Consider the following 14449-nt stretch of genomic DNA (forward strand, 5'->3'; position numbering starts at 1 on the left):
TGTGTCAAAGCCTAAAAATTGTTGTCCTAGGTATGCAGGGAGTCAGTTCTGAGTGTTTTTTTATTTCAGATCTCTTGTGTGGAGTCTCCTTCCCTTTTGTGGGTTGTATTTGAGGAGGTGGTGTTACTCCGACTGTATCCTTTCTGAGGTAGTGATTAAATCTTCCCATTTTATCCTCCCCAACCTATCTCTTTCACTCCCCTTAACCACCTACCACTTCAAGCTTCTCCTAACCAACAATTGATAGCTGCAGACCACCGAAAACCCATCCCACTTGCTATCCCTTCAATTTCACACCTTCCCCTCGCTACCACCAACACTGTGCTGGTGTAACCACCCCTGCTAGCTATCTCGACCCACCTTAACGATCTCCACCACCAATTGGAATACATTTAGAAGTATTGTTTGTGTCGTTTTATATTTGTGTTACTATTTTCTATTTGAGTCATATTATGACCCTATTGTAATAATAATAAAAGTTTGTTTTTTGTGTTTCCACTATTTCCCTTGCTAGTTCTGGTATCACTTACTTCCTTTCCATCAGGATTCCTCATTACAACTCCGTCAACAACCGGAGACTTCCTTGCTTCAGCATGTGCATATTCTGGGCCCACGGTATAAACCTACATAAGAATAAATTATTCTTTCTTAGAAAATCAGGGATAGCATCATGAGAATATTGTTCTTGTGAAATCATGATAAAAAATACAAACAAGGCAGGTGAAAGAAGAACAAAGAAAAATAATTTAGCCAAAACAAAAGACAATAGAGGGTGGATGAAAAAATATTGCAAGATAAACCTAAATTAATAAAAATAATAAAAAAAGAGAGAGATCCATACAAGCATGAAGGAATGAGACAGAAAATACAATCTAAACTTGGCGATCAAAAATCAACTTTCAAGTAAAACCAATTCTAGGATACTATTTGATTTATCTTACGAAGTAAAATCAAATTCAGTTTCACTTCACTTTCTCTCCCTCCCACCTTGGCAGATTTGATTTAGCACGGTTTTTTTTTTTTAATAAAGCAAGATTTTATAAACAAAAAATAATACAAGTACAGTAAGTGAAATTAACTAGAATTTCCAGAGGAAAAAAAAAGGGAAAAATGCATTAGCCCAAATAAAGATAGCAAGTGTGTCAAGGATGAAAAATCCATTGGATAAAAAAAATGCAAAACACTCAATTTGGACACATTGCTTGGATAGCAAGAGTGAGTATAGATTGCTTATCTTGTCACTGCTCCATCAGACAAATAAAATTTTAAACCTATTCACTAGAAATTTAACACTTATGTGCTTCAAGAATAGGAGGATCAATATCATTGTTGTCATTTGCGGCTAATGCAGAGATCATTTTCAGAAGACTAGCGAGGGCAGGGATTCTAAAGGAAAGTTCATACATAATTTCAAATTCTAAGTTCAAACCTGAACTGATGAAGGAGCAGCAAAATAAATGGTGGGAAAAGGGGGGATCTAAGCTTTTGATTGTATCTAATGTTACTAAAGGTGTGATTTCCTGGGAACCAAATGTAGCTTGAAATATTCAAAGTAATTACGACAAAAAATAACAGTGTGCAGTAGTTAGTTAAAACAAAAAAAAATCATATTGAACTAAACTGATGGTTCAGTTTTGGTTTAAGATTAAGGGGTTGTTTGGCTGCACTCAAGATTTACATTTAATATGATTTAGTAAATCCGGTAAATCCAGATTTATGAAATCCATATACCGTTAAATCTAGAATAGTGTTTGGTTCAGTTAAGATCATATCCCGTTAAAATTGTTAGACATGTTTGGTATTTTATTTCAGGTTCTTATAGTCATGGCTTTCTTATCAAGTTAAATCCGTTAAATCCACCAAATAGTTGGATTTAACAAATCAAGATTTACATCCAAAAATAAACAGAAGGTAGAGCAAAATGGATTTAAGGGGACACCGGATTTAACTTCTTTTTTTTTCGCAATTCTTTAGATTTATTAAATGCTACCAAACTACCTGTAAGGGTTATACAAATTAGAGTTGTCGATTTGATTTTAAAAAAAAAAAATTGGTTCAACCAAAAAAAGAAAATTAGTTTAAAAAATAACCACACTTTTTCATTGATGTTTCCTATGTTCAAAGCTCTAATTGTCGACTTAAAACTGCACTCAACTCCTTCATTCCACGCTAATCAGTACATATTGTATTGCATCATGTAACAATTTTAGTTTTTGGGTAAATTTCACTGGCTCAATTTTTTGGATCATGAAACAAAAATCAATCGAGAAAATCCGCCAATCAAACCATCCAAACCAGTCAAATGGATGGCCCAACTTAGAGATTTCATAAAAAGAGAAATATGACAGGTTTTCTTAAAGAAATACTTGCTAAGAAAAAAAACTTGTTTTATTCATTAATGAGTTGGGCTTATATAGAGCCTTACAATTTTCTTACAAATAAACCCCTAAACCTCTTCTTCCTAATTGCAAATAGAACCCTAAACTAGATACAAATCTCAACACTCCCCCCTCAAGATAGGTAAAAGATATTCACAAAGCCCTCTTGTCACATAATTTAGACAAATCTAATGAGCTAAGTCCTTTGGTGATGCAGTCAACCACTTGCTCTCCAGTGACTACACTCTCCAGTGACTGCATGACTTAGCTTCAGTTGTTCATTATTCAATTTTTCCTTGATGAAGAACCTATCAATCTCTACATGTTTGATTATATCGTATTGCATCGGGTTGCTGGCAATGTTGAATGTTGACTTGTTGTCACACCACAACTTCATTTGAGCTCCTTGGTCCACCTTGAGCTCGACTAGCAAGGCTCTCAGCCACATCATCTTGACAATTCCTTAGGGCATAGTCTTATACTCCACCTCTGCTATTGACCTCACTACTACTAATATTTTCAAGCTCTTCCAAGTGACCAAGTTGTCCTATACGAACATGCAGTATCCTGATGTGAACCTCTTGTCAGCAACACAGCTCGTAAAATTAGAGTCATAATAGTGATCAATACCAACAGGTCCATTCTTCCTGAAAATTAACCCCTTCCCTAATGCACTCTTTAGGTGCCTGAAAACTTGATACATTGAGTCCATATAGCCCTTCCATGGATCATGCATGTAGCAGCTCACCACGCTCACTGCAAATGCGATGTCAAGACGAGTGGAGTGTGACTCAGATAGATCAAACGGCCCGCCGATCTCTGGTACCTGTTACGATCAATTAGCTCTCTTGTTTTTGCACTCAGCAGGGCCTTCTGATCAATTGAAGAGGCTGCAGGCTTGCATCACAATATGCAAGTTTTTGTGAGAAAATCCAACAAATACTTCATCTGAGACAAGACCATCCTCTCTGGTCCACCGAACATCTCAATCCCAAGAAAGTATCTGAGTTGTCTAAGATCTTTTACCTCAAATTATTTATCTAATCTTACCTTTAGCTAAGCAATCTCTGTCTCATCATCACCAACGACAATCATGTCATCAATATACACAGCAAGCATACTAGTGTGACACCTATGCTTTCGAAAGAACATTGAATGGTCAGCATTGATTTTTTGATATTTTAGGCCCACCATAGTCTTTTTAAACTTGTCAAACTATGCTCAAGGAGACTGCTTCAAACCATAAAGTGAATTCCTGAGCTTGCACACTTCGCTCAGTTTGGCCTATACTGAATCCTGGTGGTGTCTTCATATACACTTCCTCTAGTAACTCACCATGAAGAAACACATTCTTCAAATCAAGTTGGTGTAAGCTTCACCCACCATTCACTATCAGAGAAACCAATGTCCTCACCGTGCTCGTCTTCACTACTAATGCAAAGATTTTATTATAGTCAATGTCATACGTCTGACTGTACTCTTTCACCACCAATCGTGCTTTATAATGCTCCACCTTCCCTTCAGAATTTTGTTTCACTATAAAGATCTACTTGCACTCAACTGATATTTTCCTCGTTGGTAATGACAGTGTCTCCCATGTATGGTTTTTATTGAGAGCTCCAGGCTCTTCATGTATGATCGCTTTCAACTTGGGCTGCCTAGACAGCTCCACAAGCCGAAAAAATCTGACAAGTTAGTCTTCGGAGGCACTCAAACCATTTCTACTGAGTGTTTGAATTATAGCCTCCAATACTTTGATGTCACCATCTCTCTTAGATATCTCCTCTTGCTTTCTGCGCAACTCCTCCATATGTAGCTCAAACACCTCTGAAATTTTACAGACAAATAAGCAGTTTTTGTTATCAACGATAGTTGCAAAATCTACTACTAATAGAAAAGCTGACGGATTCGTTTTGGCACGTATTAAAAGAGTCCAGCGAGTAAATTGACATTTTTATAGGCTTGGAGGTTAAAATGACCCTCTATACAGAGACCAAAGACCATTTTGACACTCCTCTCTTTTCTTCCCCATAGATATGATTTGCATCCATTTTTATCGGCTCGACCCTTTTTATCGGTTCGACCCCCATCAGATATCCCTCTAAATCTCTTTCATATTATAGCAGCCTCAATCTGAGGCAACCAACTCAAATATGTGGTCGGTTCATAAAGCTTCAGATCCACAGAAGGGAGATCTAGCTTCGTCCGTGTTGGAACATGTGCTAAGGTAGTGGCTCCCGTCTATATGCTAGCCCCTTGTATGAGTTCGACCAAGACCTTCAGAACTTTATGACCCATCTTTCCTAGAAGCTTAAATCATTTACCTCCCGCACTATCTATGTCTCCTGACATCCTCAATCAAAAATCCTAGTCTAGATCACACAAATCACATGCAAATTCCTTCCTCTTCTTGGCCTCCTCTACTTCTGAACGAAGACTCTTTTGATTGTTCTACAAGTATCGATCTCCCCACGTATCCAAAAGAGTGAAAGTAGAGTCCTCTAACAAATTCGCAGAAGAAGTTCGACACTGCAACAACTTCAAAGCAAGGGAAGCTATCGAGCCGGGAAACTACTCAGTCTCGCGTATACCAATAGAGCCTACTCCTCTTGTCGTGGCTCTCAGATGAATCATCACCATTATCCTCGTCGTTGTTGGCTTCGTTCCTCATTTGGAGATAACCTCGTATGGCACTAACATTGGCTTCCTGAGCAGTATTGAAGAGGTACTATAATGATGGTTGGAGTTCAAATTTAGCTCTGATGCCAGAAACAAGTAAATACTCCAAGAAAATTGGTTCATAATGACTTGGACTTACAGAATCTTCCAACGTTCTTACAAATAAACCCTTAAATTTCTACTATATTTCATATTTACAAATAGATACTATATACAAATCTCAACAAGTCTTTAAGCCAATACTAACAAGATAAAAATCTATCCACAACCCTTTTGTGTCCATTTCAACCATACCTCTGTGATGCGGGATACAGTTTCCCACGATCCCATGATATTGGCTCCCAAGATCACATGAGTCTAGCCGAACGAACGATCGAATAGATGTCGTTTTGTTATTTTATTTTATTTCCTTTCCTAATTTGTTTTTAGCAAATTTTCTTACTTTATGATTATATCCTATTTCTCTAGTTTTTAAATAGATTATTCTCTCTTAGGATACCTTGATATAGGGGATATTCTGGTTTTGGATTTTTTAGTTTTGTTTTTGTGTTTTGAGAGTTATTCTCTGATTTCCTGCTCTCTGGAATATTTTAATATCTTCCTTTCACAAGTGGTATGTTTGTAGTTTATCCAATAACAAGAGATGAATTTCCCTCACCGCCCGCACCTCGTCGATTCATTGTTCACCCGTTGTTTTCCACTTGACAGCTGCCCAATCTGTTGTCACCTGCTTGTTACAGCAGGAAACTGCCCCTTTCTGCTTTCAATTCGCCGTCCAATCACCATTGAAGCTGCTTTTCAGCCGTTATCCATTCTTCGCACTCACATAATCAATACTACACCTTTTGTATTTTATCATAACTTCTAGTTATCCTAGAATGGTGTCATTTGGTATCAGAGCTAGCCGGAATCTTGGTTGGAAGAACAAGACGTTTTGTCGTCTTAACCCACAGTAATGCAGGATGCTCCCGCATCATTACCCATAGCCACAACGGTGACTCTCCATATCATGAGAAGGAGGTAAATCCCTTCCATCAGGAAGTTTTCAATGAAAAAAAACCAATAATCTATTAATTTGGCATGAAATATTAGAGAAGCCAAGAGCTTTGAGTAAAGATGAATTTACTGAATTTTGACGGTTGCATGGATCCAAACAAGTTTATCAAGTTGCTCAAAATAATGGAATGAGTTTTTAATGCAATGGTGTTCCCCAAGACAAGAGAGTTAAGATGACCACCATTAAGCCTTAGGAAGAATGCTTCCTTCTGGCGTGCGAACATGAAAAGTGTTCGGTCATGTCCGAAAAAAAAGAAATATCATTACGAGGTCTATAATAAAATGGGAAATATAGTGCAAGTACCTCCCAACGCATCACATATAGGATTTGTTAAGATGACCACCATTAAGCCTTAGGAAGAATGCTTCCTTCTGGTGTGCGAACATGAAAAGTGTTCGATCATGTCCGAAAAAAAAACAATATCATTACGAGGTCTATAATAAAATGGGAAATATAGTGCAAGTACCTCCCAACGCATCACATCTAGGATTTGTTCCAACAACTTCATCAGAGACTTTTATTTTCACAAAAAAAAAAATCCAAGAATTTAGATTCTGAAATGCCCATATATGATGATATATTGTATATATCATCATATTCGTGGTGAAATTCACTGAGTAGTGAAAATTCTTAGACTTTCTTATCGTTATGCACTTTTTTTTTAATTGATATATACATAGGGAAAGTCGTGTGCAATGAAAACTGCAAGCGCGATTAGAGGAGGGATCTTTTTCCTCTATAGCAACAAGAAAAAATTAGCTACTCCATCCGACTAGTTTCGGGTTCAAGTTCTCTCTGTAGAGAGACCTCTCTGTAGAGAAGTACATAATTGAGTTCGAGTAACTTACATTGAAGTGTGAGCTAGTTGAGCCCAAGGAGAACATAATAGCTCGATTTCTGGGGAGATTAAGAACGTCCATTAGCAATGTAGTCCAATTATGGCCCTATTGGACATTACGGTATATTCAGACCCTAAGTCTAAAGATAGAGAGATAAGATAGCAGTATCAGGTCCCCGCCACCCTATAAACAGACCCTAGGATCAAGCAGCAAGAGTACACACAGTGGGGCGTCTAAGCCTACAATGTTAGAGAAAAAATCAATTCAGAGTGGAGACAAAGTGGAAACCCATAGCATGCCTAAATTCAACTCAACTAGAAAATGTTTCAAGTGTCACGACTTTACGCATATTGCGTCTGATTATCCAAACAGAAGAATGATCTCATTCATAGAGCATGGAGCGGTTGAAGAAATGGACAGTGACAAGAAAAAATGAAAACATCAAAGAGTAGTGTCAGCTTCAGCCAACAAGAGATGGATATTAGTGGTTTAAGCTAAAGCCCATGAGAGAGGCTTCAGTAGGACTAACATTGGTTGTCCTAGAAGGTAGTGAGTCCAAGGTAATGGGCGCCATAACATGAGCTATCTTTTTATAAGTGTTAATAAGAGCATCAACAAGACTAGCATTATTTTTCCAAAAGGGTCATAAGTTTGAGAAACTGATATCAAACACAAGGTAGCCCCATAAATGAGATTTTTAAGATGTTTAGACATTCAATATACCTTCGAGTTGTCACTATTGAGATAGGCCAAACATGTCAAACATTAGAAAATTTTGAGTTATTTCTAGAAGGTTATATGGAGTAATTTGGGTATTAAATTTAGTTCAGTTCAGCAGTGTCATCCCAGATCAATAACCAAATAAGAGTGATGAACCGGAGCTTTGAAAATCTCCTTAAGTGCCTAGTGGGAAAAACAACTGACAGTGGGATCTAGATCCTTCCAGATGAAAATAAAAAGAAGCTTCTCTTTAAAAAAAGCAGAATCTCGTGCTACCGTGAGGAATCGCGCAAAGGCTACAATTCAGACTACAGTGCGGTCGATAGAGCCACCCCATTTTTCCTATTTTCAGCATATTTCTTTCCTTTGAGTTATTTATTATTTTTTATTTCGGCTATATCTTATTAGAAGACTATTAATTGGTGATGTTTTGCTATTTTGATAAGACATTTGGCTATTGTTATTGTATTTGGAAATTTTACTCTCTATTTTTTGCTCTCCTGAGTGTTGCATCGTCTTGATTTTACAAGTGTATTTAGATCCATTGTTTTTAAAAACACGCTTTGAAATGCGCTTCACGAGCAAAACGAAGAGTGTGACAGATGCCCACTTCGTTTCACTAAGGGGCGCTTTAATATCTGAAGTTAATTTGCAGTTATTTTTGTAATTTTTAAATTTTTAATTATTGCAACAAACTATTAAAATTTATTCAAAATTTTTACCCTTAATTTTTTCCTTCAAATTATGTATTGTACCATTTTTTTTTCTATTTTGTATCAACTTTTAAGTCATTTTTTATATTTTATAATTTTTAATGAATAAATTTATACATTAATAATTTTGCATAGCCAATTAGCGTTTTGGTTAATAAAAGTATAGCTTCACTTAATGCTTTGTGTTTTGGAGCAATAATAAAGCCTTGACATCGAATTACACTTAACGCTTTAATAACATTGTTTGTATCTTGCCCGGGAATAGGTGGTGGATCAACCTCGCCATCCACACCTAGCCGTTTTCCCGATCACCCGTTGTTTTCAGCCAAACAGCAGTTGAAATCCTGCCAACATGCCGTCCAACAGCAAATTTCAGCCGCAAAACACCTCATATTACTTCCAAGCTTTGCCACATATTTTCATTTCATTGTCATTCCACAACAGGTTCGTCACCAAATCCCCTTCCCAAACACCTTCTAAGAGCCTTAGAACATGATCAATCACTTGGTTGGATTCCTTAAACTCCACAAAACCCTCAAACATAATATATATTCTTTAATCGCGGCTTTTTAGTCTTCAATCTCTGTTTGGACTATTTGAAGATGCTTTCTCTCATTGGAGGGATAATTTCATTAATAGTGATTCCAGAGACATTTATCTTCTTCCTTATAATAATTTGATTTTTTTTGGCAAGAAAAGGACAACAAATGTTTTCCAACAGAAACATTTGGTTCAACAATTATCTCCCAAGCTTATTTTTCGATGTACAACTATCACATGAAAAAGAACATTCTTATCAAAAAGAGGATAAAGAAGATTAACCTTCCTAAAAGAAGTTCTAGATTTGTTTTCCCGGGCTAAACTCTTTGCTGCTTAGTTACCCAGTGACATTTTCAATTTTTCTTCTGTTTTTGTTATTTCGTAAATCTTTATTTTCATTCAAGCTCGTTCCCCAAATTTCAATAAAAAGTAGAATGATTTCAATTAGACAATGAGAAAAATATGCATTTTTCTACAAGTCACCAAAAGAGTCCAATTCATCGTAGAAATCATGAGATAATTTAGCCAAACCCATTACGTATCATAGCTCAAAAACCATGCCAGGCAGTACTAGAGACATTACGAATCATATAAACCACTATATAGAGAAAAAAAAAAGGAAAAGATCTGGTAGATAATAGGATGAATAATTTCATCAATATCTTGGCCATATACAAAGAAGAATGTGTTCAACACCAACTTGATGGCAATTTAAATAACAGAATACATATCCTTCATTTTTTTGTTCTCACAAACCTTAATAAAAATAATTAAGAATCTAATATTCAAAAAACAGCAAGGATAAAAGATGATAACCTTCACATCAGTTCCTCCTGTATGCATAAATTCTTCATATATGTAAGAGCCTTCTCGTCTTACTCTTCTAACCTCAGGATGGAATTCACTGGACCGATTTCCAACCTATTATTAGCCGAAAGCAAAAGCTTCACTACATAAAAGTATATCAATCAACATGATGAACTTAAGAATATAATAAAACTGACAAAAAAGTGACGCAGAATTCCAAGTATACAACCATTGCTAAGAGACATAGACTGGCTATGTTACAATGCTAGCTAACTTTCTAGTGACCTCATAACAAAGGTATAATGAATGATGCATGGTTTGTAAAGATCTATTGGAAACTGCCCAGGTTAAAGCCTTTCGGAAAACATTTGGTTGATTGCACGTACTAATATGTTCACATGGCGTTTCACGGCACAATATACCAAAAAGTAAAACATACATGAAAATGTGATTATCTGCTAAAAGTCAAGAAATACGCAAAAGGTAGTGACGCAGACATCCCGCCAATTTCCGCGGTGTTGCTGAACTCGTGGCATTGCATCACGGGAGTCCAGCACCCGGTTGCTTTTTTTTAATTTTTTTTTTTCTTTCATTTACTTTCAGCAAGTTTTCTTCATTCGCTTCTTCCATTTCTAGTTGTTATATAATTAGATTATTTTGTAGAGGGAATTATTTATGTGTTTATTTTATTGTTTTGGAGATTTTTGCTATGGTTAAAGAGTTTAGAGACATTCTATGTTTTATATTCTCTAGAAACTAGGATCATTTCCTTTTGCAAGTGGTGTTTCTTTTGTAAGTGGTGTGTCTGTGTATTGCTCAGGAACAGGTGGTGAAACCTCCCCATCGTCTGTACATTGTTGTTTCGCAGTTTTTTTCGTTGTTTTCCAGTCATGATAGCTGCAGAACGTCATTTACCCAAAAATTATCGATCACCCATATTATCATCCCCTTGCAATTCCACCACCACTTCCCCACAAAACCCACTTCCTAAATACCTTCTAGGAGCTCTAGAACGGCATCATATGATATCAGAGCCCGACAAACCCTAAATTTTTAGAGATTTGTCTTTCCTACACCCAAACCAAAAAACCATATAACCTAACCTAACACCCCCACAAAAAAAAAAGAATTACCTACATTATCCACCTAGCCCTAGCCCTAACCCCAACCCTAAGCCATATCTTTCTTTTATGTCAAACTTCAATTGGAAGAACGAGACGTTATGCCACTTAGAAGAAATCCGCAAAGAGCTATTAAGTTCTCACTATTAAAGATACATTGCGGGAATCCTTCAGCTACAATAGAAATTTATTGCATGCATTTGAGATGTGAAAATCGATTAGGTCTCTCATAACCACAACAGTGACTCACCAAATCGAGATGAGAAAGTGAATCCCTTCCCACCTATCAATTTCTAATGATGAAGAGCCAATGCCCCGAAGATTTAGCAAGGAAAATCATAAGAGAAGCCAAGTTTTTGGAGTGAAAATATACTTGCTAGATGTTCGAGTGACTCCAAACAGTGGTACAAAACGTCTACGCTAGCGAGAGGAAACTAATAAAAACACAACTTGGTCTATGATAAAAAGGAAGACACAATGCAAATACCTACCCTCACATTACCGACATGACATATTTTTGAAACTTCACCACTTACAGCGGCAAGATCTCTAAGCATAGGAGTACATCGCTAAGTTCGAGCACCTTATATTGAAGTGTGAGCTAGTAGAGCTCAAGGATAACACATAGCTCGATATATGGGGTGATTGAAATCATCCATTGGTAATGTGATCTAGTTACAACCCTAAAGACATTACAAATAATCAAGACCCTAGCCCTGAAGGTGGAGAGACAACACAGCAGTATTAGATCCGTACCACCCTTGAAATAGGATTCAGTCATTGTATCAAGAAGTAAGAGTACACCAAATGAAACGCCCAATTCGTCCCTACCTGAGAAAAAATCAATCCAAAGTGGAGAAAGGATGGAGACCGTCAGCACTCCCAAATCCATCACAAATAATAAATCCTTCAAGTGCTAAAGTTTTGGGTACATTGCATTAGATTTCCCAAACATAAGGATAATCTTTTTCACTGAATAGGGAATAGTAGAAAATAAAAGGAGTGACACGGGAGATATTGGAGAAAGTGAGAACACAAAGGAGAAGTATTAACTTCCAACAGAAGAGGGAGAGATGCTAGGAATCAGGATGGGGTTGCGACAAGATAGAGATGGTTGGAAAAGCAGGAACCATCAAGAAGAGGCAAGTCGGGGTGGCTGCAGCAAAGCTGGATGACTAGATGATAGCAAGAAACAACAACGCTTCGTTGTTTCAAGGGCATTGGCAAGGTAAGAGGGATGGAACGGGAGGAAATTAGGAAGGGGATGTGGTCTCGGGCTATAGCAGCAATGGAGAGAAAGGAGGGAGCAAAGCAGGAAGGACTGAGAAGGGTGAGGAAGCTAAATCATCACCTCGGGAGTCGGTTACAACCGGAGCACCACTCGGACCCTTGGACACGACCCTAGAAGAGAAACCTAGAGACGTCGACAGCTGTCCCGAACAAACACATGCAAAAACTAGGCCTAATATATCACAAAAGAAGATTTATAATAACAGGATAACTAGAAGTGGGCAAAACAAACTGACCGATAGTCCACAACAAGGAAAAGCCTGAACCAGCAGGCGCACTACCAAGTTTCAAATGTGACGGGAGTTCTGCCTACTTTCAGACGGGACAGGCGTTGCGCCTACTTTCAGATGACCCGCATTAGCAATTGTTGCTCCGCCAAAATATTTTTTGTACCCTTTGTATCGTGCATGGAAAGGTGAATAACCTCATCATTGATGGAGGTAACCGTGAAAATGCGGTATCTACACAATTGGTAGATAAATTAAGCCTCACTATTAAAAATCATTCTTAGTCATATTTCTTGACTTGGTTGAAGATGGGGAGTTAGATTGGTATTGACAAGAGAGCCCCGTGAATTTTCTATTACATATAAGTTCTAAAGAGTAAATGTGGTGCAACGTAGTATCTATGAATATCTATCATATCCTATTAGGTTGTCATTTGCAGTATGATCATTGCGGACATCATGTGAGTACAGGAACGCATACTTTTTCACCAAAATGGGAAGCGCATCGTGTTCTTGTCTTGGAAGGATTTTGATATGTATGAAGATATGGTGCCACAAATTATCTTTTTGCAAGTCTTCAGAAAAGCAACAAAAGACTAACATTGATTGTCCCATAATATGATGAGTTCGAGAAATCGAGTCGGACTCAAAGCAGCCACCGCTACGAGTGGTCCAGCATATCATCACTTCAAATTGAGATGAAAAGTTCTTGAACTATTTTTTAAAGGCCCTACGGAGTAAGTTGGGTATTAAATTGCAGTTCAGTTGAGCGGCCACCAAAACTAGATGGCCAAATATGAGTGATAAACTGCTAATTTAGAAATCTCTACAGGTGTTTTATGAGAAATAACATCAAACAGTAGGATCTAGGTGTTTCTAGATATAGAAGATGCTTCACCTACCTCAGGAGAATAATGTAAGCGTCCCGCCCATTTCCACGATGTCGAGAAACATGCAGGATCACTATTAGTTCCGTGAACATGAAAGTCCAATGCCAAATTGCTTTTTTATTTATTTTTATTTCCTTTCCTTTATTTTCAACAATTTTTCTTCCTTTGGTTCTTCCTCTTATGGTTCTTACCTATTTCTCTAGTTTTTACTTGGATTATTTTCTAGAGGGAATTATTTATGTTTCTTTTGCTAATTTGGAGACTTTTGTTATTATTATTTTGTTTAGAGACATTGTTCTTTGTTTTATGCTCTCCGGAGTGTTGTATCATTTTCTTTTGCAAGTGGTGTACTTGTATCTTGCTCAGGTGCAAGTGATGGAACCTCCTCGTTCGTACATCATCGTTTTTTAGTTTTCTATGTTGTTCTTAGCCAGCACAGCCGCCAAATGTCTTTTATCTCCCGTCAAACACCGTTGATCACCCATATTATCATCCCCTTGAAATTCCACAACCACCTCTCCGCAACTCCTAAACACCTTCTAAGAGCCCTAGAATGGTATCAAGTATAATAACATGTTAAATGTCAAGGAGAATCTACAATATGTTACACCAAATATATCATACTTTTCCTAGAGTTGCGGATACTTGCAACTTGATCAATGGCCCTATACCAAGGGATATGGGGTTTCACCGGTCATCATTAACCAAGTCAAACTTCAATATATGACGACTATTTTCTTCTCATTTTGTGATGTTATTTTACATGTAAAAACTCTTCCCAAGTAATAATAGAATCTTTCTTAAGTAAAAAACTTCAAGGGAACCAATGGAATCGTGCCTTGATAAATTGGCTTCTTCTCTTTACTATTATTTATTCCACTCATTTTTCCAACTTTCTCAATGTTTATAATTGTTCGATCAAGACGTCGGACAAGTGACGTCGATGCACCCACAAAAGGGAAGCTAAGCAATTGTTTCAGCAAACTACAAAGGGCACTCAACCACAACTTGACGGCGAGTGTCTCCTGCAAGTATCTGAGACACGGTAGCCTAGGGCTGCCTAGACCGGTGATGCTTGAACCAGTTCAGCTGGGGGAAAAGAACAGGCTAACCGACCCTCTTAGAGGTTCAGCTTTGCCGCCCAAGAGTGGGGCCCCCTCTTATCATCTAGTACTATATATATATATAT

General features: G+C 37.4%; 1 protein-coding gene across 6 annotated transcripts in view; it reads right to left on the reverse strand.

Moving 5' to 3' along the window:
• The window catches only part of LOC110019613 (inositol hexakisphosphate and diphosphoinositol-pentakisphosphate kinase 2-like), a 175557-nt gene that overhangs the window by 108328 nt on the left and 52780 nt on the right, over positions 1-14449 (reverse strand). For all 6 annotated transcript variants that reach the window (XM_020717352.1, XM_020717350.1, XM_020717349.1 and 3 more), the window contains 2 exons: positions 9743-9847; positions 531-623 (listed from right to left, as the gene is read on the reverse strand). In XM_020717352.1, the coding sequence (XP_020573011.1) occupies positions 531-623; positions 9743-9847 (198 nt within the window). The remainder of the gene's footprint in view (positions 1-530; positions 624-9742; positions 9848-14449) is intronic.

The sequence above is a fragment of the Phalaenopsis equestris genome, unplaced genomic scaffold (genome assembly GCF_001263595.1).
Source record: "Phalaenopsis equestris unplaced genomic scaffold, ASM126359v1 Scaffold000064, whole genome shotgun sequence".
Taxonomy (NCBI): domain Eukaryota; kingdom Viridiplantae; phylum Streptophyta; class Magnoliopsida; order Asparagales; family Orchidaceae; genus Phalaenopsis; species Phalaenopsis equestris.